Source organism: Alosa pseudoharengus, unplaced genomic scaffold, assembly GCF_046254945.1.
Source record: "Alosa pseudoharengus isolate Yale_2024_CS ecotype anadromous, Long Island Sound unplaced genomic scaffold, YU_APseudo_1.1 YU_APseudo_1.1_scf_5, whole genome shotgun sequence".
NCBI lineage: Eukaryota > Metazoa > Chordata > Actinopteri > Clupeiformes > Clupeidae > Alosa > Alosa pseudoharengus.
Window position 1 is genome coordinate 14,452,949 of NW_027468837.1, and position 25,618 is coordinate 14,478,566.

A 25,618-nucleotide genomic window follows, 5' to 3' on the forward strand; every position below is an offset into this window, starting at 1 on the left:
ATTATTTAGCCTGTTACTTTTGAAAGCCATGTTTTTTATGCTAGGGTATATTTTTGAGCAGTGAGGTTATCAGACTTTTTAATCAATAATGCTAAACCTGTAAGATTAAAATCAGTTTGACCTGTATTATCACTTCTGTTATTAAAGAAACGGAGTATAAATGATAAGTGTTTGTTAAACCATTTTAAATGTTGTCGCTGTTGAACTCCTTCTGGTGTTTGTACTGTGCCACACGCGCATACACACACACAGACACATACACACAGACACACACACTTGCTGTTGATTTTGGCCCCCTTCTAGTGTTTGTACTGGGTCACATGCACACACACACACACACACATACACACAGGGTTTAACTCTCAAAAAACAGACTAACAAAAACTTGCGGTTCGGAACAGGTTGAAATTCAGAGTGTGAGGTTGGACTGCAAGGTGGCGTCTCGATTTGCTTACACAGTCATGACCACCAAAGCTCTGAATAAAGGCAACTCTTCTAAGGAAATATTCTTTGAGGTGGAATTACCAAAGACAGCTTTCATCACCAACTTCAGCATGTCAGTTGTCATTTATACTTATCCTCTTTGGTAGTTCGCCATATCAAAACTTTCTCTGTTTGCCACAATATAGCCCTATGACATACACTATACCAGGGCCAAAAGCAGCTTCAAGTAGGCCCACTAAAAAAATAGATGCATTCTGCAATAAATGTCTTATTTATTTACACATTAAAGTACAGTATATTCAGTGATGCATCTACTAAATAAATAATTTAATGAATTCCTGTTGATTTCCACAGTATTATTTCATTAATATTTCCTCTATTTTTGAGCTTGTCTCATTATTCATTTTAGGGAAATTGAGGGGAAGACCTATGTGGGTGCAGTGAAGGAGAAGGAGAAGGCCAAAAAGGAGTATGAAAAGGCTGTGTCTTCAGGACAGACTGCTGGTCTGGTCAAGTAAGCTGGCTATCTTTGTCTCTTACTGTCACAACTGTTTGTTAATATGTCGGAGTGTGTGTGTGTGTGTGTGTTTGTCTGTCTTTCGGCTAGGGCCGAGGTAGAAAAATTTAGAAATTCTCAGTGGAGTTCTGAAGTGTTGTGTCACTTTCATTTCATCACTTTCATGTGTGTGTATGTTTCTGCTAGGGCATCAGGCAGAAAGATGGAGAAATTCTCAGTTTCAGTGAACATTGCAGCCCTTAGTCCGGTTATATTTACACTGACGTATGAGGAATTGCTGAAGCGTCACCTGGGAAAATACGAGATAATGACTCGTGTCAAACCAAAACAACTAGTCCAGCATTTTGAGGTACAGTAGTACCAATCTCACTGCCATTGTAAACATCTTTCCATGATGGTTATTTGAAATAATAGGTCAATATGTGTCACGTTCCTTATTGTTAGATTGCCGATATCTACGAGCCTCAAGGAATTGCCTTCCTGGATGTTTATGGGACATTTCTCACCAATGAACTACTGCCCCTTGTGGAGAAAACTGTCACTGACAAAAAGGTGGCCAAAAAACAAGTCAATACAGAGATTTCCTACCTTATCATAATACCTTAATGCTTCTGAAATGTTTGCATTTTTCCTGTGTTATGAACATTCAAATCAGGTTTAAAGTCCCTGTATACCAAAAGTAAAGGCAGGTTTTCTGACTGCGCTGAAGCCACAACTCAACTGTCCTTCTACATAATAGGCTACAGCCAAAAAATGTGTTCATGAGATCAGCTCAAAAAACAAATATATCCCGCAGTAACATGATTGCATTTTCGTGTCATCTTTACAGGAAACGCATAAATAAGTTAGAACTGCTTACTATGGTTGAGCAAGAAGGAGAACATCTCAGGCAAATGTTTATTTGTAGTTTTCATTTAGTGATAAATTACCTTGCCTATTTGTAATGAGAGTGAGGTCCGCTGCATGTTGATTTTGACACCAAGTCTAGGCACAAGATTTCTGTGTGAATCTCCGAGCATAAAATCCAACCCGACTTCGCATTCAAGTCATTTTTCCTCAGTCAGAGGTCGGAATTTACGAATATAGATGTCATGAAGGCACCAATAGTTCCATCCATTCTCTAAACTAGCTTATTATAATTAGCACAACTCTTCAGACACACAGATGAGCTAATTTCTGAAAACACCTGTAATTAGCGTACAAAATGCATCTTGTGGTAATCTACTCCAGAATGTAGATGTTTGTAGCTTTCTGGCTTCCATGGAAAACAGATGTAGGATAAGGCATGGAAAACAATCCATGACTTTATGGTCTAAGTCCATAATTCAGAACCACACAGTTTACAGTCTTTGCTCATATTTTCAGAACTACAGTACAGTACCCTCTAGAATTATTGGCACCTTTGGTAAAGTTGACTAAAAACAGGTATAAAAAATCCTTTGGTGATTTATTGTACTCTCAAAATGAAAACAATGAGGAAAAATCCACCCTTGAAGGGAAGCAAATTTATTCTGAGAAAAAGGAAAATCTCATAACGAAATAAATATTTTTTAATGAAAACACGTTGCTCACAATTTTTGGCCCCCCTAGAAAAATCTTATACAATTCAACATTTCCCTATCTAATTTCAACTTTAATTTAGTTTAATTTAATCAGAGTGTCTGTGAACTTTAAGTAGTAGTTCACAACTTTTTTTTTCACTAAGGTATGAAAATGAAGTGAAACAGAGGTTAAATCCTCTAGTCATTTTTTCAATATCAGAAAGACAAGAGATCACACTCAATTTAAATAAAAATAAAGTATGTTGACATCTGTAAGTCAGGGGGTGTCTGTAAAAACTAGGTACTTTGTTAAAAATGCCTATATTTACAGTTAAAACAATGATTAGCAGGTTGTAATCAACTGGAAATGTAACAAACATGCTTGGACAACGACCCATAGTTATCTTGCCCCCACGTACAGTATGGAGGATGGTAAGATACGCAGATATAGGTATCATCTTGGGGTCACCAAGTTCCCCAAAAAATCTTCAAAAGTGACTGCTAATAAATTATTTAGAGGGCATGCCAGGTAAAAGCCTGTCCAGTCATTTAATTACCAATGTAAATGGCAGGAGTTACTGAATGGTACAGTGACTTTGTCTGGAAGTGTGCTCTATTGTCAGATTAAATGAAAAATGTGCTCTTTGGCTAGAAAAACTTTAGGTGTGTTTGACATACATAGAAGAATGACTATACTGAAAAGACCACCATGCCTAATGAGAATTACAGTGGAGGGGCTTTGCTATTGTGGGGCTGTTTTTATTCCCAAAGGCCTTGGGAACCTAATTAAGGTGCATGGTATCATGAACACCAAGAAAAACCTGAATATTTTCAAAGGAAATCTGTCAATCTCTGCCAAGACACTAAAAGTTGGTCATGATTGGATCATTCATCAGGTCAATGAACCAAATCAATCGTCTAGATCCAAACAAATATGGTTTACTGAACACAAAATCAAGCTTCAGCTATTGCCATCTCAGTCCCCTGATCTAAACTCCATAGAAAAACATTAGGGTGAGTCAAAGAGGAGAATGCACAAGTGTGGACCTAGGAATCTGGATGATCTTGGGAGATTTGGTAAAGACGAACGGTCTTAAATCCCTTGCTTTGTATTCTCCAACTTGGGGTGTCATAGGAGAATATTACAAGCTGTTTTATTGGCAAAGGGAGGCTTAAAAAGGTATTACAAGCAGGGGTGCCAATAATTGTGAGCGACAAATTTTTGGTAAAAATATTTATTGAGATTTTTTTTTCCCTCAAAATAAATTTGCTTCCTTTCAAGGTTGGATTTTTCCTCATTTTTTTCCATTGTGAGATTATAATAAATCACCAACAGATTATTTTATATACAGGTTTTTAGTCAACTTTAGCAGAAGTGCCAATAATTCTGGAGGGTACTGTAGTTTTTCAACCTATACAAGGTTTCCAAAACAAGTTTCCAATTTTGGTTTACCGGGAATTTAAGACATAATAGAATGTTTTGAAATGAAAACATTGCTAAAGAATTTTTGCTTCCAATCCTGTCTGACCCTTACCAGGCTCATGTGTCCTTCAGTCCAACACTGGACCAGCAGAGGAAATGCCCTGACTGTGACGGCACTCTGATCGATGGGGACTTCTTCATAAAGTATGATGTGAACCGTGCTGAAAGCATTGGGGACATTCAGGCAAGAAAAAAAAATCAAGTAATTTTAGTGGTTGTTGATCAACGTGAGGTCATATTCTTATGTAAAATCAAGGTACTCTTGAGTAATTTCTTATCATTACAGATAGTTAATGGCTACTTTGTGCATTATTTTGCACCTGCGGACTTGCCACGAGTTCCCAAGAATGTTGTGTTTGTGATAGACGTTAGCGGATCCATGTATGGACGGAAAATTGAGCAGGTGAGAGAGAATGAACTCCAATTGTGTTCCAATGTGAAGAATCTACCATTTTGATATCTTGAAGCAAGCATGTACAGTACTTCTGACTTGCCCAGACACGTGAGGCGCTGCTGACAATATTGAGTGACCTGCATGAGGATGACTTCTTTGGACTGGTCCTGTTTGAAAGAGAGGTTACATCCTGGAGGCCATCTCTGGTCAAAGCTAACGAAAGCAATGTGTTGGCAGCAAAGGAGTTTGTGAAAACAATCAAAGTAGCAGGATGTGAGTCTTTTTTGAAACATTTTAAAGAACTGTTTTTCCACAATCCTTCTAGATGATTAGGAGAAATAAGTCTGCTTCTCAGTCAAGCAAACCAAAATGAAGGCAGACTCTGGACATATAAAACTACACACAATTCATAATTTATTAAGCCTTTGTTACTTATTAGTTAATGGTTTGTTCATCATTAGTAATTTCTTGTTCATACATAATTTATCATCAGTAAAGCATTTGTTCACACAATTATAAATGGTTTGTTCATAGTAAATAAGCCTATATCTGAAATATATTTATACATTATTGTTTATATTTAATAAATGATGCAATAATATGTTTTTGATGAAGAAATATTTCCATTATTTAACAGTTGTTACATACACATGCACTAATGATTAGTTAGGGTGAGAATACATATTTTGGTATATTCTCTCAAAAATGTACATACAATACCAAATTTAATGTTTCGATACCGATACCATATCAAGAATTGCGATTTCAATACTTCTTCGATACTTTTAAAAAATGTATTTGATTTGGGGGCCCCCACCACCTCGACGTCATCAGTAATATTGAATATACTGTAGTGTGATCATTCACACCAGTGGCCATCCTAGATTCTGCTTGAATCTCTCCACACACACAAACACACAGAAAATGATGTCATATGTTTTTATTTAAGAGATTTTGACATTCATAATATGAAGTGTATTTAGTTAATAATGTATAGTATTTTATAATCTGCATAATTACTAGTAGCTAAACATATTTAGTAATTTGAATACTTCATATTGATCTTTAAGCTATTACACTTAGGCATATCTTTAATGTGGTGTGTAGGTCTAATTGAGTGCACATTGGTGATGTGTAATTGAGTGCCTGTCACTTTAAGAAATATGTGAGAGAACTTAGCCTTCAGTCTCACGGTTTTAGACTAGTGAATAAAAGTTGTGCATAGTGCATAAGGATATGTGGATGCAATTCATTATGTTTTCTATGTCATTAGATAAAATAAATGTTAAAAAAATGTCAAAGGAAATCTTTCTGGGATCATAGAAGAGATAAGTGTCTTGCAATGTTCATTAATGATTTTAGTGAGCATTATTGACAGACGTGACCTGAGCTAGCGGGATAATTAGCAAGGAGCTTTCCCAGAGGAAAAAGTTTGCCATGGTTGCATAGCCTATTTCTTAATCACATTAAACCCAATAGTAAGCCTAAATTACCTAAATCCCACAGCAACACAAACTTGAGAGATGCAAGTGAGCAAATCAACTTGATATTAGCCTATTATTATGTGTTACCATAGCATAACTAGCAGCCATGTCTCGCTGTTTATGTCACGACAGCTGCGCATACGTGTGTGAGGAGAAAAGACGCACAGCCACAGGCTAGGGGAGGAGGCGCTAGAAGCATGCCTTGCACACACGCATGTTGCTTCAAAACAACACGGTCATTCAAGTATCGATACTAATAAAATTAGGCATCGTGACATTTTTCATTTCAGGGTATCGCGATACTTTTGTAGTATCGGTGCACCGTGCAACAATACACCATAGGCTACATGTCAAACATGAATATCTGAGCAGTGACAGGTCAGTTACAGAAGGTGAATCTCTGCAATCACTATATTTCCTCTGAGAAAAGGAGAGTCCGATCTGAAGAATGCTATTGAAAACTGTCTCCTTTATTCCAAATTGGAGACACTGAGTTGATCCAATGTTGATCCAATGTATCTAGAGCAGGTAAAACTTGAGGCTGGGAAAGAATACCGTAAATCCTCAAATTGTGGTTTATTTACTTAGGCTGCGCAAAGCACAGGCCTTTAATTGGGGCAGGCTTGAATTTTGAGGCAGGCCTTTATTTTGTATTAGGCTTCTGTTGTAGATTCTAGAAATTCTTAGAAATATAGCAAAAGGCTCTTAAAGTGGGCCAACACTGTTCAACACTTCCTGTAACTGGCATACCGGTAGGCTATCAAAAGCAGAAGATTTTCTGTTTGGTTTGAGATTTAATTTACTTTTGGACTGTTTGATTATATTGCTAAATATTGGGGCTGATGGGCACTGAAATCTGGGTGGTATTTGATGGTTCACTATTAAGTTTTATGTAGTTGAAAGTGTCAGGATTTCCACCCGCTGTTCATTGCGAGACAAGGCAGCCGCTTTCATTCATTCATTGAACATGTGCTGCACTGTAATGGAAACCTTATTGCGTAACCAACTAGCCTAAATTGAATTATTTTTTAATTATGCATGATTTAGGCTACTTTTTATTAAATTTGTAGGCTGAAATGCCTCGCGGCAACAATTGTGTTTAAATGTTGTACTGCTTCAGTCTCTGGCAAGCTCAGAAGGGGGCGGCAAGCGACTGGTAGCTTGAGAGCGACGTGTTGGAGACCCATGGTGTAGGACAACGACTTTTCATTGGCAACAGTATTAAACCAACCAACAATATACTGTAAAATAGGCTATTAAGAAGAGCTCTTTTATTTCATTGAGTTAAATCGAAACAATGTATTCTAGTGCTCGTGGACTGATAGCCCTACTGATAGGCAATTATTACCCTGGCTTGTATTTGGGGGCCGTCCTTTATTTGTCCGAATCGACCATGCCCCTGGCTATTATCTGAGGCCCGGCTACAAATAGAATCCCGGCCATAAATTGAGGATTTACGCTAGTTCTTTATTCTGGATGTTACAGCAGAGTTCTGGTAGCTCTGCTCCACGCAAAGACAATGAACCCAGATCTAGAACCCTCATGACATAAGATATAATGACAGAATATACATTCCGGTCTGGGGTCAGGTAGTGATGTAGCCTTCCTGGGTAAATTTAATTAAGCTATTTCTTCTGGGGCGAGCAATTAGTTAGGTACACTAATTGCGTTCTGTTTGCTTACAATACACATTCTGTTCTCAGCCATTTCTGTGGCTGAGACAAAAAGACAGCAAAAATAAAATCACAAATATTCAACAGGAACATCCAGGGTCCAACACAACGTCCGAAATGCCATCAATGGGAGTTTCTCCCTCTTCTCTCTGGGCTTCGGTTACGACCTGGACTATGGCTTTCTGGATTCCATGGCAAAGGAGAATGACGGACTGGCCCGCAGGATCTATGAGGCATCAGATGCGGCTGTGCAGCTGCAGGTGAATTTCACTACTCAACACTCAAAGAGATCTTTCGTAACTATCCTTATACATTGGATAAACTGCACTAGAGCGCTGGTGGCGTGGTTAAGGACCTGGTCTAGCACGCAGTAGCATAGTGGTTAAGGAGCAGGGCTCAGTAGCATAGTGGTTAAGGAGCTGGGCTAGCGTGCAGTAGCATAGTGGTTAAGGAGCTGGGCTAGCGTGGAATAGCCTGAAAAGTTGTGGGTTCCAAAAGTTGTGGGAATTTCCAGCTTCCACCGTTGTGCCCATGAGCGAGAGACACTTAACCCAGAGTTTCTTGGCCCTTGTAATATGTAAGTTGCTTTTGGTAGACGCTAAATAAATAATTGTAAATGCACTGAAACCCCAAACAACTCCTCATTACCGGTCATCATTAGTCTCTTTCGAAAGAACACATAACAGTCACTCCTGTTTTATCTGGCAAGACAATGATAATGGTTGGAATAAGTTCAATAAAGGATTACAGCTAAACTCATCCTGACCTAAAGCTCTCTCTCCCAGGGATTTTATGATGAGGTGGCCAGCCCTCTTCTGTCTGATGTGCACTTCAAATATCCAGACAATGCAGTGAACTCTTTGACAAACAGCCACTTTAAGCAGCTCTTCAACGGCTCAGAGATTATTGTGGCAGGACAGCTGACTGAATACGACTTGCACAACTTTCTCATAGAAGTGTCAGGAAAAGGGGTGAGGCGTTGTTTTCCTTCTGTCATGCCATCACATCCTAAACATTCTATTTTTTCTCAGGTCTAGAGATACTACAAGTGAACTCTCCTGTTTTTGGGGGGTTGTTTCATATCAATGTTAGCCTGATGTAGCCAACTCAATTCAATTCAGAATTTCAGTCTGGAACTGGAGCATTGGGACGTGATTATGGGGTTTCAACCGATACAGGGGAAAAACGCCTCTGCACACAATTGGATAGACCTAACCAATCAGAGCAACAAAATACCTTACCGTGAATCTTGTAGGGACAACAGCCACAACATCCTTCTTCTCGATAAATGCCTTAATCGCTGTTTTCTGTTTGTTTTTTATTGTTTTTAACGTTTTTGCGCAGTCAATATCAGTCAGTACAACAGACGTGATAGTGACATCTAAACATCTAGTTTCTCTAGCGACAAGCTTTTTGCTGTAAACAAAATCAACCAAAGCATGCTCATGTCACGTGAATGAATAGGCACCATTGCATCATCTGTCCATCATTGTATAAAGCCCGCCCGGACAATTTCATTGATCGGCTGATTTTTATATGGGCATAGAAGCTTGTCAATGGAGCAAGTCCAGACCGAATTTCCCGACCTCAACTTTTGTGCAGGGTTAAATTCTGGCTGGCTTCCAGGCTGTATATCAGTGTAATGAAACTGTAAAAATAAAAAAAAAATCAATGAAAGGAAATAAAAACATGAGCATGAAAACTGCCACATTCTCAAAGACATTTGCATTGATTAATTAACTGCTCAGTGCTCACTATACAGTAACTATCGATTCATATCAACTTTCACAGCTGGATGACTATATGCTACAGGGCAAAGCAACTGCCCAGGAGTGGGATGATACATTCCCAGAGAAGGAATACATCTTTGGGGACTTCACAGAACGTTGAGCAGCTCATGGAAAAGAAGTCAGTGAACCTTGCAATTATGTTGTTAGTTTTTTATTGGCTGCCTCTCTCTAAAATTGATTCTGAAACACGGTGACTATTACTACACAGTACACACACACATCACACACACGCACACACACACACCAATTCACATTTTTATGCTTTAACATACTTTTTAATTTTCTTAATTTTCTTTTTAATTAATTACTGGTTATCTGTTCCTTACATGTGAAGCAGACAGGTCCTCAGAAGGGATGGGCTAATTATTTCATTGGTGTAATAACCTGCACTGATAACAGGGATGGTGGAATCACTGTGTGAATTGAGTTTTACACAGCGTGTAGTGTTTTTGGGGTTCTTCTCTGTTTTCTCCTTCTCTGACAACCTTGAGCCACACTGAGAGGTTTTCTTACATGCCATTGCATGTACACCTCCACACTCTGCTAACAGAATTTAAACAAGTATACAGTTTTAATGAAAGGATGGAGAGTTTTAATTAAAGATAAAAAATACAGAAAATACTACACAAACACAACTGAGGAAAACACACAAAAAAGGAGACGATCCTTCTATGGGAAAAGAAGAAAGCTGTATCCTTCTGAGGGTCTGTCAGGTGCTACACTTCAATTTTGGTTTTGTTTCCCCTACACATATACTGTACAACAACACACAGCATTATAGTGCTTTTGTTTCCCCTACACATATACTGTACAACAACACACAGCATTATAGTGCTTTTCAAGGCACTTTTACAGTGAAAGGGGAACCTCACTAACCACTGTGTAGCACCCACCCGGGTGATGTACAGAATTCATTATACGCCAGAATACTCACCACACACACACCATGGGATCTTTTATGGCCACAGTGAGTCAGAACCTCACAGAGGATGGTATCTCCTACAGCATAGTGTCCTCGTTACTGTATTGGGGCCTTGGGATTAGAATCTTTGAGGAAAAATTGCCACGCACTAGCCGCACACCAACACCACATCCAGCAGCAACTTAGTTTTCCAATTACTTACCTAGCCCCCCTGCTTAGCTCCAGTAATTCAGCATAGACAGGGTATCCATTGATCTGACTGCTGGCTATATCTAAACAATTGACCTACTTTCCATCATTATTATTTTTTTAAGCTGGCTGAATAGCCTGGACTGAAAAAGAACTTTACACTTTCAGAGATAAGGGTTCACCAGAAGAAAGGGCCAATGCTACTGCAGAGGCTCTGGACCTTTCCCTCAAGTACAGCTTCGTCACTCCCCTCACATCCATGGTGGTCACAAAGCCAGAGAACGAGGAAAATCCATACGATGTAATGATTGCAGACAAACTCACTGAAGGTAAAAAATGTGAAAGAATTATATGGATAAATCAATATAACTAAAAGTGCACTTCGCCAATGCCATTCAATTGAGACCTATGCCACCAGATCAAATTGGGAGGGTTCATTGAACATATCATTGAACAGATTGCGTCCACACAATAGAACTGTGGTGCTAGTGCTAAATGTTTAGCAGTTTTCACACAGTTTGCATTGTTTTTTGCATTTTGCACTGTTGTTTTCACACAGTCTTGTGAACTGAACTGTTTAATTACATGTTCCAATACGGAACACCGAGGGTATGTTTGCAAAATATTTGTTTGTGTATATGGAGGGAATGTGCTTTACTAAAGTGTGTGTGCTCATTTTACTAAATTGTGCTCTCATTTTCCTAGATTGTGCACTCAATTTTGTAAATCGTGTGCTTGTTTTACTAAATAATGTGTTTATTTTACTACATTGTGGGCTTGTGGTGAGAATTAAAAATGACATGGAAGCAAAACCGAACTGAGATGTGTTAAGAAAGGGAAACGCTCCCAGGTTCATTACAAGCCGGCTCGGAGGAAAAGATGAAACAAGTTGCCTTTGTTCAAGTCACCTCTCGACTCTCCTATGTCACTGCCTTTTATCCTGTTAGTAGGTTCTTTGTCTGCTCCAGTGGAAAAGTTCAGACACGCCCCGGACATATGCTTGCTTAATTGGCGCCGAACACCTATGGTGAAGTATGGCATAAGACAAAAGCTGGGCCGTCGTACATGACAAAAGACTTGATTTGCAAATGGTCGAGGCGTGTCTTCACCAGGCAATCATCAGTTAATGCAAATATGAGGCAGACAGATGAAGTTAATCACATTCGTTTACAGTATGTTCTTACAAATAATTTTTACTACAGGCTCATTTGTTAAATTGCACTCTCATTTTATTTAATCATATTCTCATTTTAATGTTTGGAAAATGAGTGCACAATTTAGTAAAATGAGTGTACTTTTTAATAAAACAAGAGCACAATTTAGTAAAATGAACACACTATGTAGTTAAATGAGCGCACAATACACAACATTGTGTGCACAATCTAGTATAACGAGCGCACAATTTAGTAAAGCGAGCACATGATTTAGTAAAACATGTGTATGTTTTCTCAATACATAGAAAATCTTGCAATGACACCCCCCAGGAGATGTCATTGCAAGATTGTTTTTGTATATCAAGATAATATACGCTCATTTTACTGAATTATGCACTTATTTTACTAAGGGTGCGTTTGTAAATTGCCACTCCAAGCGCTCTGAGCACACTCTGAAACTTTTAACCGTTCATAAATTTGGAGTGTGGGTGGAATTATCGTTCGTTTATTCAGAGTGTCACACTCTTGGAGCATCCAGAGCGTACTCTGGGCACTCCAGCTAAAGGGACGGAGTGGTAGAGTGTGACGTCACACAGTATGTTTAGAGAGTGTTATGCTAAGGAGAATAGATTGTAACACGGCTAGTACGGAACCCTAGAGGGGTCATTGCAAGATATTTTTTGGTAAACAACACTCATGCTGAAAATTGATGATGTCATTCCAACAAATCCGGCCCACTGCCTAATATGAGTTTGACCCCCAGGATTAAGGTGTCCATACATCTATTGGGTAGTGTTAGGGATGTAGTAACCTATGATATGTGTATTGTGGTGTGTACCAGGTCGTCATATACTTGGACATCACCCTGACCGTTATTATTGGTATCATGATGGAGAATGATTTGTATGACAAAACACTTATCTAACCAGATACGTTTTGTGTTGTCAAACAGAACAGAGAGGAAGGCCTCAAGATCAAGGTAGGAAACAGCTGCATGAATTTGCACAGTTAAGCCCTATTCTTGATTCAAATAAGGCATGACTAAAACTATGTTGTTTTCAAGATATTAGGCGGGTCCAGTATCATCACCCTGCTCCTCCAACTTATTATGGTAAGTCTTTGTACTGTATGTCCTTTGAAGGGTTTTATGACATGATGCAAAAAAAGACGGATCCAAGGCGCTTATCTTCATATTAAAAAAGCGTTAATAGGCTAGTTTGTGATAGATAAAATCGTGCCAACTTGTTTCGGCCAAAATTGCCTTCATCAGGCAGAACAAAGAAGAGAGGTGCCACTGATCTAACTATCTAACCTAGGTAGTACTTGGTTTAATGAGGTGCCACCTAACTATCTAGTACAACCCCAAATCAGAAAAAGTTGGGACGTGAATGTGAATAAAAACAGAATGTAATAATCTGCAAATCTCTTAAACTCATATTTAGTTGCAAAAAGGACACAGACAACATATCAAATGCTGAAAATGATAAATTTTACTATTTCATGGAAAATATATGTTAATTTTGAATTTGATACCAGCAACATGATCTATGACGGTGTGGAGGTGAATTGGTGCCTACAGCATGGGCATCTTGTACCCTATGATGATAATTTTGATACCATAGATTTAATAGAGACCCAGTCAGACCAGTAGTATGAAAAATCAGGCATGACTTCACCTAAAGATCCATCAGCTGCTCTAACTAGACAAGGAAATAGTTAGGGTTTAAGTATCCTTCCAGGCTGACGGGAGATGGCGTTGGTCATCTCATCTCACGTGGACTACACAGAATCAGACTCTGATTAGTGGTAACCTGGCAATCCGGAGCAGATAGCTACTGACGCAGCCATGCAGAACAGTGAAACACTGCAAAGTCATAATATTCCCGCTTATCTCTAAATACATAGTCACACACAGATATACTGTACACAGGGACAGTACAGATATCATACAGTCATTACATAGTATCATAGTTTTAGTATCAAAGTGACCCACTAATGAGAAATGCAGTTAATTAAACCACATATTGGAATATTGGACATAATGTTCTATTCCACTTTCTCTCACCTAGAAATCCAGAGTTCTCGCGAGAGCACAATGGAATTGTCTCTGCGAGACACTTTGGCAATGAGCATTGATGCATGTTACTTTTACCCCTTGCATCCTGTGGAACCAATCAAATGGGTGTATCTGATATAGGCGGGCCAGAGGCGAGCTAAACTGTTGATGACGACAGTGCTGCAACATTGGAGGTCAGTAAACGTTGGTCAGTGTTATCCAATTGCGTCGAAGTCCGGAATCATTCAGAGTAAACATTGGTATAAGTATAATATACTCTTTTGATCCCGTGAGGGAAATTTGGTCTCTGTATTTATCCCAATCCGTGAATTAGTGAAACACACTCAGCAAACAGTGAACACACAGTGAGGTGAAGCACACACTAATCCCGACGCAGTGAGCTGCCTGCAACAACAGCGGCGCTCGTGGAGCAGTGAGGGGTTAGGCGCTAACCGAAGCGCTAACCAGTAGGCCACGACTGCCCCTAGTGTTGGTCTGTTGGTCTAGTGGTCTAGTGTTATCCAATTGCGTGCAGTGAGATTTTCAAATGCATGCTTGGTGCCGCCCCTCGAGTTGGGCCATTACATTGTTCGTGGCAAAACCCTTAATCTTTCTAGATTACCAGGATCTGGATTTTCCAGGCTAGGCATTTTGTACATCTGACTAGGCGCAATCAATTTGGAATGATGTATACAGGTTTTGAACAACATATAGTGCCATCCAGGCAATGCTTTTTTCCAGGGAAGACCTTGAATATTTCAGAAAAACAATGACAAAATGAATTCTGCACATATTTAAACAGTATTTCTCCATAGAGGAAGAGTCCAGGTGCTAAAATGGCCTGCAGTCCAGACTTGGTGCTTCATGGAATGAAAAACATGATTAAGAATAGCTTATACTGTTGAGCAACTGAAATCCTATATTGGGCAGGAATGGGACAACATTTAATTCTCAAAACTCTAGCAACTAGTCTTCACAGTTCCTAAACATTTACAGACTCGTGTTAAATGAAGAGGTGAAGCAGCACAGTAGTAAACATTCCCTGTCCCAACTTTTTTTGACACATGTTGCTGACATGAAATTCAAAATGATCATATATTTTCCATGATATGTTGTCTATGTCCTTTTTTGCTGCTAAATATGGGCTTACAAGACTTGTATTATCACACTCTGTTTTTATTTGCATTTTACACAACGTCCCAACTTTTTCAGATTTGGGGTTGTACTTGATCTAATGACGATCAGTTGGTATAGGAGGGGCAAGCTCAGGTAGAGGTGCACCTACTACTTGTCAACTGTCACCTAAAATAAATACATGAAATATATCACTGTAGAACAATATAAACATTTATTTTTCAGCATTGACGTTATTAAAAAGACTTGTTAAAGAAAAGTGACCATACTGTATCTATTGCATCATTGAGCCCTGGGAAGACCATTCAGTTTATTTTTCCATTCGTCCATGCAGTGAATGAAAAGAGTTTGAAAAATTATATGATTGATTGATTGAATAAATATGTACTGTAGAAGTATATTGTGAACATCATAGAATTAAGTTTAAGTCAATATTATTTTGCAGTGGATGGAGACCCTCATTTCATTATTGAGGTGCCAGAGATGAATGATGCGCTGTGTTTTAATATTGATGAGAGGCCTGGAACCATTTTCAACCTAGTAAGCGATCCTGTGCTGGGTAAGGACAACTTTGAATAGAGCATGCATATATTAAATACATATATATATACAGTAAGCTAAATTAATAATTTAGCTAAACAAATTCATTAGTCAAAATATCAAGTCAACAGGTACTTCCAATGATCGAACAATAGCCAATAAGTCCTTGAGCCAAGAGTCCCTAAATAAAGGTATTGGTTTAATTATATTCACAGGCATTGTGGTAAATGGCCAAACCATTGGGGATAAGAAAGTTGATCCTGGGAGCAAACTGAATACATACTTTGGTCGTTTTGGGATTGTTCATCAAACGTTGGGCATACAACTGGTGGTGAGCACAGATGGGATCACGGTGTTCTTGAACAAGAAGACGACGCAGTTTGACTGGTCGGAAACAATCTTAGCTAAAAATGAAATGTGAGTATTGACTGTTTCAGTCTTCAACACAACACTCTGACACAATTATTTTGCCAACATCCTGTAGACACAAGTATTATATAACTGTACACTGTTTCTACAACACTGAGCCATAATTGATTTTAAAGTGATGTGAAAATTTGACCCACAGCATGGATCTGCAGATCACAAAGGATAGTAGTCTGACGGTGACTCTGAAAGACTCTGTGAAGTTTGTCATCATTCTGCACAAGGTGTGGAAGAAGCACCCGTACCACCAGGACTACTTGGGGTTCTACACCATAGACAGCCACCTGCTCTCCCCCAGGGTCCACGGACTGCTGGGTAAGACAGCAGCTGCACTCCAGCAGATGGGCTACATGTTTGGCTACATGTTTGGCAAAAGCACTAGATGCCCATAGTCATGTAAACAATGCAGAATTTATAAACACTAATAATGATAATAATATAATAGTAATATTATTATATTAATATTATGTTTCTTTGCTTTATAAACAAACAAACAAACAAACAATCACTGACCAAATGATTTATCATGCTATAAATATTTAGTGAGTAGGAGGTCAGAAATGACTGTAAAGCAAATGTTCAGTTAATCGACCAACCCTTATATTAGTAATATAATATACTGATATATTAAATAAAGCTAAAATAATTAAAAATACAAATATTGATAATGGACTGAAATATGTCTGTATGTTCACCGTTTGCTGTGAGACACTATACTGTATTGACTTATTCTACTGTATTGCATTGTTGTTCTTATGTAACACTACAGGCCAGTTTTATCACGGTGTACAGTTTGAAGTGAGCAACCTCCACCCAGGAGAAGACCCTGAAAAGCCTGATGCCACAATGGATGTTAAAGGACACAAACTGACTGTGACTAGGTAAACAAACATCTTCCATTTAATATGTTCAGGGAAACTAAAACAGAAGCTGTTAAGTGTTACCATTTCCTAAATACTTCTGTCTCCTCAGAGGCTGGCAGAGAGACTTCCGTAGAGATGTGAAGAACGGAGAGAAAGTGCCCTGCTGGTTTGTACACAACAATGGAACTGGACTCATCGATGGGAGCCATGAGGACTATGTGATGTCCAGCCTCTTTTAGTCTAACAGAATATATAAATAAAGTTCTTGGAGAAAAACCTGATTGGATTGGTTTCATTAACTGAATAAAAGTAATTGATGACTCAACAACTAAAGTTCAAACAAATATAATTAGATTTCTTAACATTTTGCATATGTTCAGTGCATCTCTCTGTATCCCACTTACTGTTGTCGTTAGTGTGTGTGTGTGTGTGTGTGTGTGGAACTATACTCTCATTCTGGCATAATAATCTGCTGCAGCTCAACCTTGTTGCTGGAAGTTATAGCCTACAGGGACTATTTTCAGGTGCTGTGTGATATCATTGTGCTGCTTGATGCTTGATTATTACGCCGGAATGAGAGTATAGTTCCATATCAAATCAGCCAAGAAAATCACCACGTTTAATTTCCGTTAGTCTTATTACACTTTCTCTCTTGAGGAGAGACAAGTGTTAAATAGGAAAATTACCGGAAATCTTATTCACTTTTAAGCGTGATGCTAGCGGGCGAGATGCTAATGGTCTAATCCGATTCAATGATCTATGCTAGGCTGGCACTAAAAGTGGTATAGCCAGACTCAGAGAACGGCCAGATGAACTGGAGAAAGGTAAAAGGTGGAATATCCCTTTAAGTGTGTACTTTTACATTGCGTACCTGTGTACAGTACTGTATTTTCCCCTTTACTCCCCATTTCTAAAATCTATCAAAGAATTATTTTCAGTGGGCCAATGAAAAGTGTATGATCACCAACCACATACAGTACCTGCATGCCTCTTTCGCAAGCAATGAAAGGGGCATGCAGTGACATTGAGGTGGGGTGGATTCAAGGGTGGATATGGCACACAAGGTGATATTTTCCCCGTTGCCTAGCCTGAGAAGACACCACCTGTGATGTCCACAAGGACTTGTGGCCTGCTACAAGAAGTTTAGGTAATGGGGCTGTAGGCTAACACATGTCTGATCATGAAGAAATACATTTTCGTATACACAGCTATTGATGGAAAATCTAAAGTAAAGTTTCATCGTATCTCATTTCCAAGCATGTTGTATCTTCATGGTATAGCCTGGGAGAACCCAGACAAACCTGTTAGCGAATTTGAGTTCTCTCTGCAGGTCAGTCTGGTAAGGAAGCCATTGACACCCATTTCCAACATTTCAAAAACTCAGGAACCAATCACAATCGTTTTGATGACAGATAGAGCAATGCATTCAACACAACCAATAGCTGCTCTGATGGCGACAGGGTTAAACAGATACAGACCTGAACTGAATTAACAACTGCATTCAAAACCTTTGTTTAAAAAGATTTGATTGCTGCACCAGGCAATTTTTTGAGATTGAGATCTAAAATGCCTGATTTTCTAAAAAACATTATGATGGAAGTTGTGGTGTTTTTAGTTGTTTGTTGCGAAGAAATTGCGGGAGGAAATGAAAATTGCAAAAATAATTGCGATTTTTTTACAATTATTTTTAAATTGAGGGCAATTAAGGTTAGTAAGACCAAAATCACACTGATCATCTTGATGCGTATTAAAAAGGATAATAAAGGTAAATAGTAAGGGTTACAGAAAATCAAAGTAGGCCTACTTTATTTGTGTAAATACTTTGATTGGGGTAATTAACCTTTCATAGAACTGTCCAAAAAAGACAGCCCCTTAAAGAGATGGCATCATGTCATATGTTTCAATACATTCATATATTTTGTAATTCATATTAAGTTCATATCTTTTTAATAATTCATATTCTGTGACCTGCATAATTACTAATAGCCAACTAAGTATCTAGTAATTTCATATTGATTTAAACTATTAGACTACACTTTCTTTAATGTTGGTGGTGTGTAAGTCTAATTGACTCTGAATGCATGCCAAGTTTCGTGGAATTCTGTTCATGGGGGGGGGGGGGGCTGACAGGTTCAAAACTGCACAGAAGTGTAAGATCATGATTACACCCTCTGAATGTATGCCAAGTTTCGTGGAATTCCGTTCATGGGGGACCATACAATAAATTAATATATGTGTACATTTAGTGACTGTACACTATGCATGCACACACACACACACACACTCTCATGAACACACACAAACACACAGATACGTGCACACACACAGAAAAACACACACACACACACACACACATACAGTAAATGCACGTGTGCATTTGTGTGATTTGTGTGCGTGCATGTGTACTGTGTGTGTATATGTGTTGCGAACTATACATCATGTGGAATTTAGTAGCCGTATAATAAGTGGGATAATGTATGGAACACCAGTCATTATTGGTAAAATAAGTCCCTTCCGGGCGAAGCAAGGTTCGATTCGCCCTCTCAGGACTTATTTTCCCGATAATGACCGGCGTCTTATCAAGACAAATTTACTCAACGAACTGGCAAACAGATTTGCTTGTTTTCAGGATGAGATGTCTTAAAATACACACACACACACACAAACACGCATGCACACACACGCATACACACACACAAACCAGAGACTTTCTAATGAGGAGACACAGCACTCAAAAAATCCTCCATAGAAATGCATGGGGTTAGTTTGTAACGCCAATATGGCCGTTGTCTACACATATCCCACCCCTTCCTCGCCAAAATGTCAACATGTATATACATTGAGCCAATCATGTGGTGTGATGTGACTACATTGAACCAATTATGTGCTGTGTTGTGCAGTCATCGTGCCAATCATGTGTTGTGAACTCGTCGCTTAAGCACGGTTGGTGTCGTGAAGCCTTGCGCACGCACAATTCTGCCGAATAGGATGCCCGATGAGTACCCAAAAAGCATTGCAATATGGCCGCTGAGTGGAGGGACTTGCCTAAAAGGACTTTGCTTAAACACACGCACACACATGCAGGCACACGCAAGCACACACATGCACACAGACACAAAGGCACGCACGCACATACACATGCACGCACACACACATACACATAAACACACACACAGGCACGCACGCACACACACATACATAAACACACAAACACAAAAAGACACACACACACACAGTACACATGCACACTCACAAATGCACGCATGCATGCACACACACAGGCACGCAGACACTCACATGCACACACACACACAGGCACGCATGCACACACACACACACATACACAAATGAACAAACCCGCACACACTCACACACACGCATAAACACACGTGTGCATTTGTGTGATTTGTGTGCATGCATGTGTAATGTGTGTGTACTGTCTGACACACACATAAACACACACACACGCACACACACACACACACACACACACAAAGACATACTTGCAGGCAAGCACGCACACGTCCATACAAACACATACACATGAACACACACACACACACCAGCACGCACACACACAAATGCACATCAACTCACACACACACGGTACATCCAGTTTTGACTTGAGTTGAGTTGACTTGAGTTACTGGTATTTCCACATATTTCACTGGTTCACTTTCAGTTCATTATGAATTCATTATGTGTTCAGTAAGTACACATTAGGAATTATGTATTAATTTGCTACTTGCACATATTAATCGTACCCTTAGTAATATAGATGTAACTATTTAGGAAATGGGGAATTCATAATAATAAAGGAAAACACACTGATAACACCTAGTAAATAAAACTCTTTTGATGAGGAATGCACAATTGTTAATCCTTAAGTAATGTTGGAAGCATATTTAATAATGCTTAACTTAACTAATGCTAAATAGTGTACCATTATTATGACGTATCATATAGGGATTGTCAAAGTTTTTTTTTTTTTTTTTTCCCCGTCATCTACTTCCTGAAATTTTGGTCAACGATACCCGGGGCACCGAAACACCGGGGCACATGAAATTTGGTAGGTATGTAGCCCCACTAGACTTTTACGGAAAAATTTCGTTTGGTCCCCGGGGGCCACTCCCCCTCCGCGCTGGGCCCCCCGAAACCCAAAAAATGCAGTTTTTCCTAAATAACTACCTGAACCGTGGCACCGAGGATGAAGAAATTTTTATGGTATGTTGGTCTCAAGGGCCCACATCAACTTAGCCCATAATCACTCATTTGTGGTAAAAAATGAAAATGCAATATCATTCTGCTTTAATCACCCCTCTCTTCAATAAAGACGTTCAGAACTGCACCAAATTTTATGTGTATGATTAACCTGACATTCTCTGGGGGTATGCCAAGTTTCGTAGAATTTCATCCATGGGGGGGTCTAATAAATTAAGTTATGTGTACATTTAGTGACTCTACACTCATTGGCCTGTAGATGGTGGTGCACACATATACACATGCACACACACACACAGGCACCCACATACTATCGGTATTAGAACGGCCGATACATAATTACAAATTCAGTAGGATTAAAAGAAAGCCAAAATAAATATTCATCATCATCATCATGGCTGCATTTCCAATATTGGCGATAAGTAGTCGTTTGTTCACTAGATGGCGCATCGTTGCAGTGAGACGTAATTTTGTTGGAAGTTAATCTAAAGTGGGTTGGAAAGACACTATGCTTCCTACAAGGACAAGACTGTAGGCTACAGTAGTTTACCGCAGAGAACGTCTAAGGGTAGGATGATTTCTGCATGACATGTAATTCCCATTTCCTCTTGAAGCCGAAATAAATCTGAGAATGTTTATCGGACATGCTTGTTTTTTACTGCAGGTAGGCTACGTTAATCCTATCAATAGCAGAATGTAGGTAAAATAATGTTACCGTTAGCATGGTTGAGTGATGGAGGCCAATTTGATTATTGATGTATTTGTAGAAAACCACAAATGCGTTTATAGGCTACCAAGCAAATCGATAACAGCACTAATTGTATCTTTCGACTGTCATCTCATTTGCTTATGACCATAACCTAGGCTACTAACAGGAGCTAAGTGAGTTAGCCACAACACGTTCGCTACGTGATGTTTTTTTAATGGAAAATATATAGGCTACCTGAAAGATAACCTGTCTATGATCCCGTGATGATCTACATCTCCATTTAAACCAGATGTTTTAGAGCGCACGTTGAGATGTATTCAGGACAGGGCTGTACCTACACATATTTGTTGCACGTGCTACAAAAATCATTCTTTGCGATGGATGATTTAGTACCAACGTTACACCGGTCAGATACAGTTTTGCCTATGGCTATTCCGTGAGACTGAGGCGCTTTTTGTTTGTTCGAAGTGCGTGTTTAGGGTGTGAGAGGGGAGTCGATGTGCTTTGATTCCAGCTTGGTAGTTGTAGTCTATGCGATTAAAAAACACGTGTGTGTGAAGTATATAACAATGATAACGCTTTCATTATGGCTGCTTTAGCCACAGACCTTGAGCTACTGTACAGTGGGTTGGGTTCCATTTAGAAGTGTCCACTTCATTCGCCCTTTCCGTGATTCACAGCTACGTGAAATGTATTACTACTGATATGCAAAACTATTAACTTTTCGCCAAGAGGTGGCAGCTTGATACTGTACCGTGGTAAAGTTGGTTTTATATTGGACGTTGGATATTCGACACATTCGAAAAATCTATTTAGCACTGACTACGAGGGTCGAGTTTGTGTCAAACCAACTTTAATGTGTTTAAACAAGGCCTGCCTATATTACACAAAGCTTCTTTTGTCAAAAAACCCATGTTTTGATTTTATGAATTTTTTATGCGGATAAAAGATTTCAATCTATTATGCGGCTTCACCTTTTGACTTACCCATACTAAAACACATCTCCTGAACTCGCCTTACTGCCCTTTCTAGTACACAAAGCTTCTTCTTCCCTAAAACCTACTCTTTGATTTTATACAATTTTTAATGTTAAATGTTTCAAATCTATTATGCGGCTTGCCCTTTTGACATACCCATGTCAAAACACATCTGGTGAACTCAGATTACTGCTCTATATAGTACACAAAGCTTCTTTTTCCCCAAAACCCATTCTTTGATTTTATAAATATTTTTTAATGTAAAAAAATGCTATAAATGCTTTAAATCTATTATGCAGCTTGACCTTTTGACCTACCCATGTCAAAACACATCTGTTGCACTCAGCTAACTGCCCTTTATAGTGCACAACGCTTCTTTTTTCCAGAAACTCACTCTTTGATTTTATATTAATTTTTTACTTTATAAAAATGCTATAAATCTATTATGCGAATTGACCTTTTGACCTACCCATGTCAAAACACATCTGATGCACTCAGCTAACTGCCCTACATAATACACAAAGCTTATTTTGTCCAAAAACTTACTCTTTGATTTTATATAAATTTTTTACTATTCAAAAAATGCTATAAATCTATTATGCGACCTGACCTTTTGACCTACCCATGTCAAAACACATCTGCTGCACTCAGCTAACTGCCCTACATAGTACACAAAGCTTCTTTTTTTCAAAAACGCACTCTTTGATTTTATATTATTTTTTTTTACTATTCAAAAATGCTATAAATCTATTATGCGGCTTCCCCTTTCGACTTACCCATGTCAAAACACATCTGTTGCACTCAGCTAACTGCCCTGCATAGTACACAAAGCTTCTTTTTTTCAAAAACACACTCTTTGATTTTATATTATTTTTTTACTATTCAAAAATGCTATAAATCTATTATGTGCCTTCACCTTTTCACCTACCCATGTCAAAACACATCTGTTGCACTCAGCTAACTGTCCTTCATAGTACACAAAGCTTCTTTTTTTTCAAAAACGCACTCTTTGATTTTATATTACTTTTTTTACTATTCAAAAATGCTATAAATCTATTATGCGGCTTCCCCTTTCGACTTACCCATGTCAAAACACATCTGTTGCACTCAGCTAACTGCCCTACATAGTACACAAAGCTTCTTTTTTCCAAAAACTTTTTTTACTGTAAAAAAATGTATATAAAATTCAAATAAGGAGTTTTTGGAAAAAATAAGCTTTGTGTACTATTTAGGGCAGTTAGCTGAGTGCAGCAGATGTGTTTTGACATGGGTAGGTCAAAAGGTCAAGCCGCATAATAAATTTATAGCATTTTTGAATAGTAAAAATTACATTAATACACAGGATTAGATGTTAAAATCCCTTGTGCCAAAATCCAAGGTAAAAACACATTCAGAAGCCCCTGCTCAAGTTTAACTTTAAAAAGCACACTACCCACAAATCCGCCAACAAATGGTCACAAGCACAATGCAAATGGCCTATCCAACAGCAGTAGCCTATATAGTATGCGGCATGTCATTGGGGTTATCAAGTGGGCACCCTCATTCACCGATGTTTCGTTAAGTTAGGCCCACGACACCTCATGAAGGCTTAACAGTGAAACCAGCGTCCTGGAGACACTCCCCTCCATGCTACCACCATATTACCACATTGAAATATCCAATACTCAAAATACTCTTAACCAGCCCAGGCATGGTCTAAGTTGGCTAGGTCGGTCCGTCCCGTTGATGTGGACTGAACCATAAACCATAAAGAACCTTAGCCAAGTACCATCACCCTAGGCACAGCCCATCACAAACACAAAACAAATTAGCCAGTTAGCTTAGCCCATTATCTTAGGCCCCATCCCAAACACAAAACAAATTAGCCAGCAGTTAGCAGTTAGCTTACGCCCCATGCTGCCCCATATTACCACAACAAGCATCCAAATACCCTTAACCAACCTAGGCATGGTTTAAGTTGGCTAGGTCGGTCCGTCCCGTTGATGTGGACTGAACCATAAACCATAAAGAACCTTAGCCAAGTACCATCAACCTAGGCACAGTCCATCACAAACACAAAACAAATGAGCCAGTTAGCTTACCTTAGCTTGCGCCCCAGGAAGGGTAACTTCTCCTTACCCACCACCAAAACAAATGAGCCAGTTAGCTTACCTTAGCTTGCGCCCCAGGAAGGGTAACTTCTCCTTACCCACGACCAAAACAAATGAGCCAGTTAGCTTACCTTAGCTTGCGCCCCAGGAAGGGTAACTTCTCCTTACCCACAACCATTCGTTTGCCCGTTCTGCTGCTAAGGACATGTTACTAACCACCTGCCTTAGACTTCGACCACAAATGCCCAATTCAGACAGCAAGCCAATAGCAGATCTGGCCACAAACCCACGTGCACCGATTTCAATAGGCCTTAATCGTGCACTCCAAACTCGCTTAGCTGCCTCCTCTGCTATTTCAGTATATTTAGCTCTCTTCAGCTCATTGGCCACTTCCACTCTGTCTTCCCAAGGAACAGTGAGTTCAATGAAGTAAACTATCTTCTCTGAATCCGACCATAGAATTACGTCAGGACGTAGCTTAGTACTCACTATATGTGGAGGTACCGCCATCTGCTGGCCAAGATCAACCTTCATTTCCCAGCCCGCCCCATTTTTCAACTGGCCGGTTTTACACCTGGCCTTCGCGGAACAAGGTTTATCCCCCTGACGTACAAAGTTAATTTGCCTTACCCCTTTACTAGCTGCTAATGAATTCACTTCTCTTCTTTTATCCTCTATTGCCGCTGCCACACATTTCAATACCTGGTTATGACGCCACGTATACCGCCCCTGGGTGAGACTTACCTTGCATCCTGATAGGATATGGTGGAGACTGCCTACACACGAGCAAAGTATGCATTTATCATCCTCACCAAACCATTGACTTAAATTCTTGGGAGATGGGAGCACATCATATGTAGCACCTAACATAAATCTGATCTTACTAGCTTCCATGCCCCATAGATCTTTCCATTTAATCTGTCTTTTTTCCACCCCTTCCCAGTTCACCCACTGCCCTTGTTTTGCCTGCGACACTGCCTTAGTACATCTTACAGCCTCCTCCTGTCTATG

The 25,618-nt window shown here is 39.2% G+C and overlaps 1 protein-coding gene across 1 annotated transcript; it reads left to right on the forward strand.

The window, feature by feature from the left end:
• The first annotated feature begins 398 nt into the window (after positions 1-398).
• On the forward strand, positions 399-16,849 carry LOC143104569 (inter-alpha-trypsin inhibitor heavy chain H3-like). Its single transcript, XM_076268686.1, has 17 exons — positions 399-556; positions 854-958; positions 1,148-1,310; positions 1,406-1,513; positions 4,041-4,169; positions 6,984-7,008; positions 7,624-7,796; positions 8,322-8,512; positions 9,328-9,444; positions 10,606-10,766; positions 12,544-12,570; positions 12,655-12,702; positions 15,227-15,340; positions 15,537-15,738; positions 15,890-16,062; positions 16,517-16,628; positions 16,720-16,849. The coding sequence occupies exons 1-17, from the start codon at positions 462-464 to the stop codon at positions 16,847-16,849; spliced, it is 2,073 nt and encodes a 690-aa protein (XP_076124801.1). The 5' UTR covers positions 399-461.
• The last annotated feature ends 8,769 nt before the right edge of the window (positions 16,850-25,618 follow it).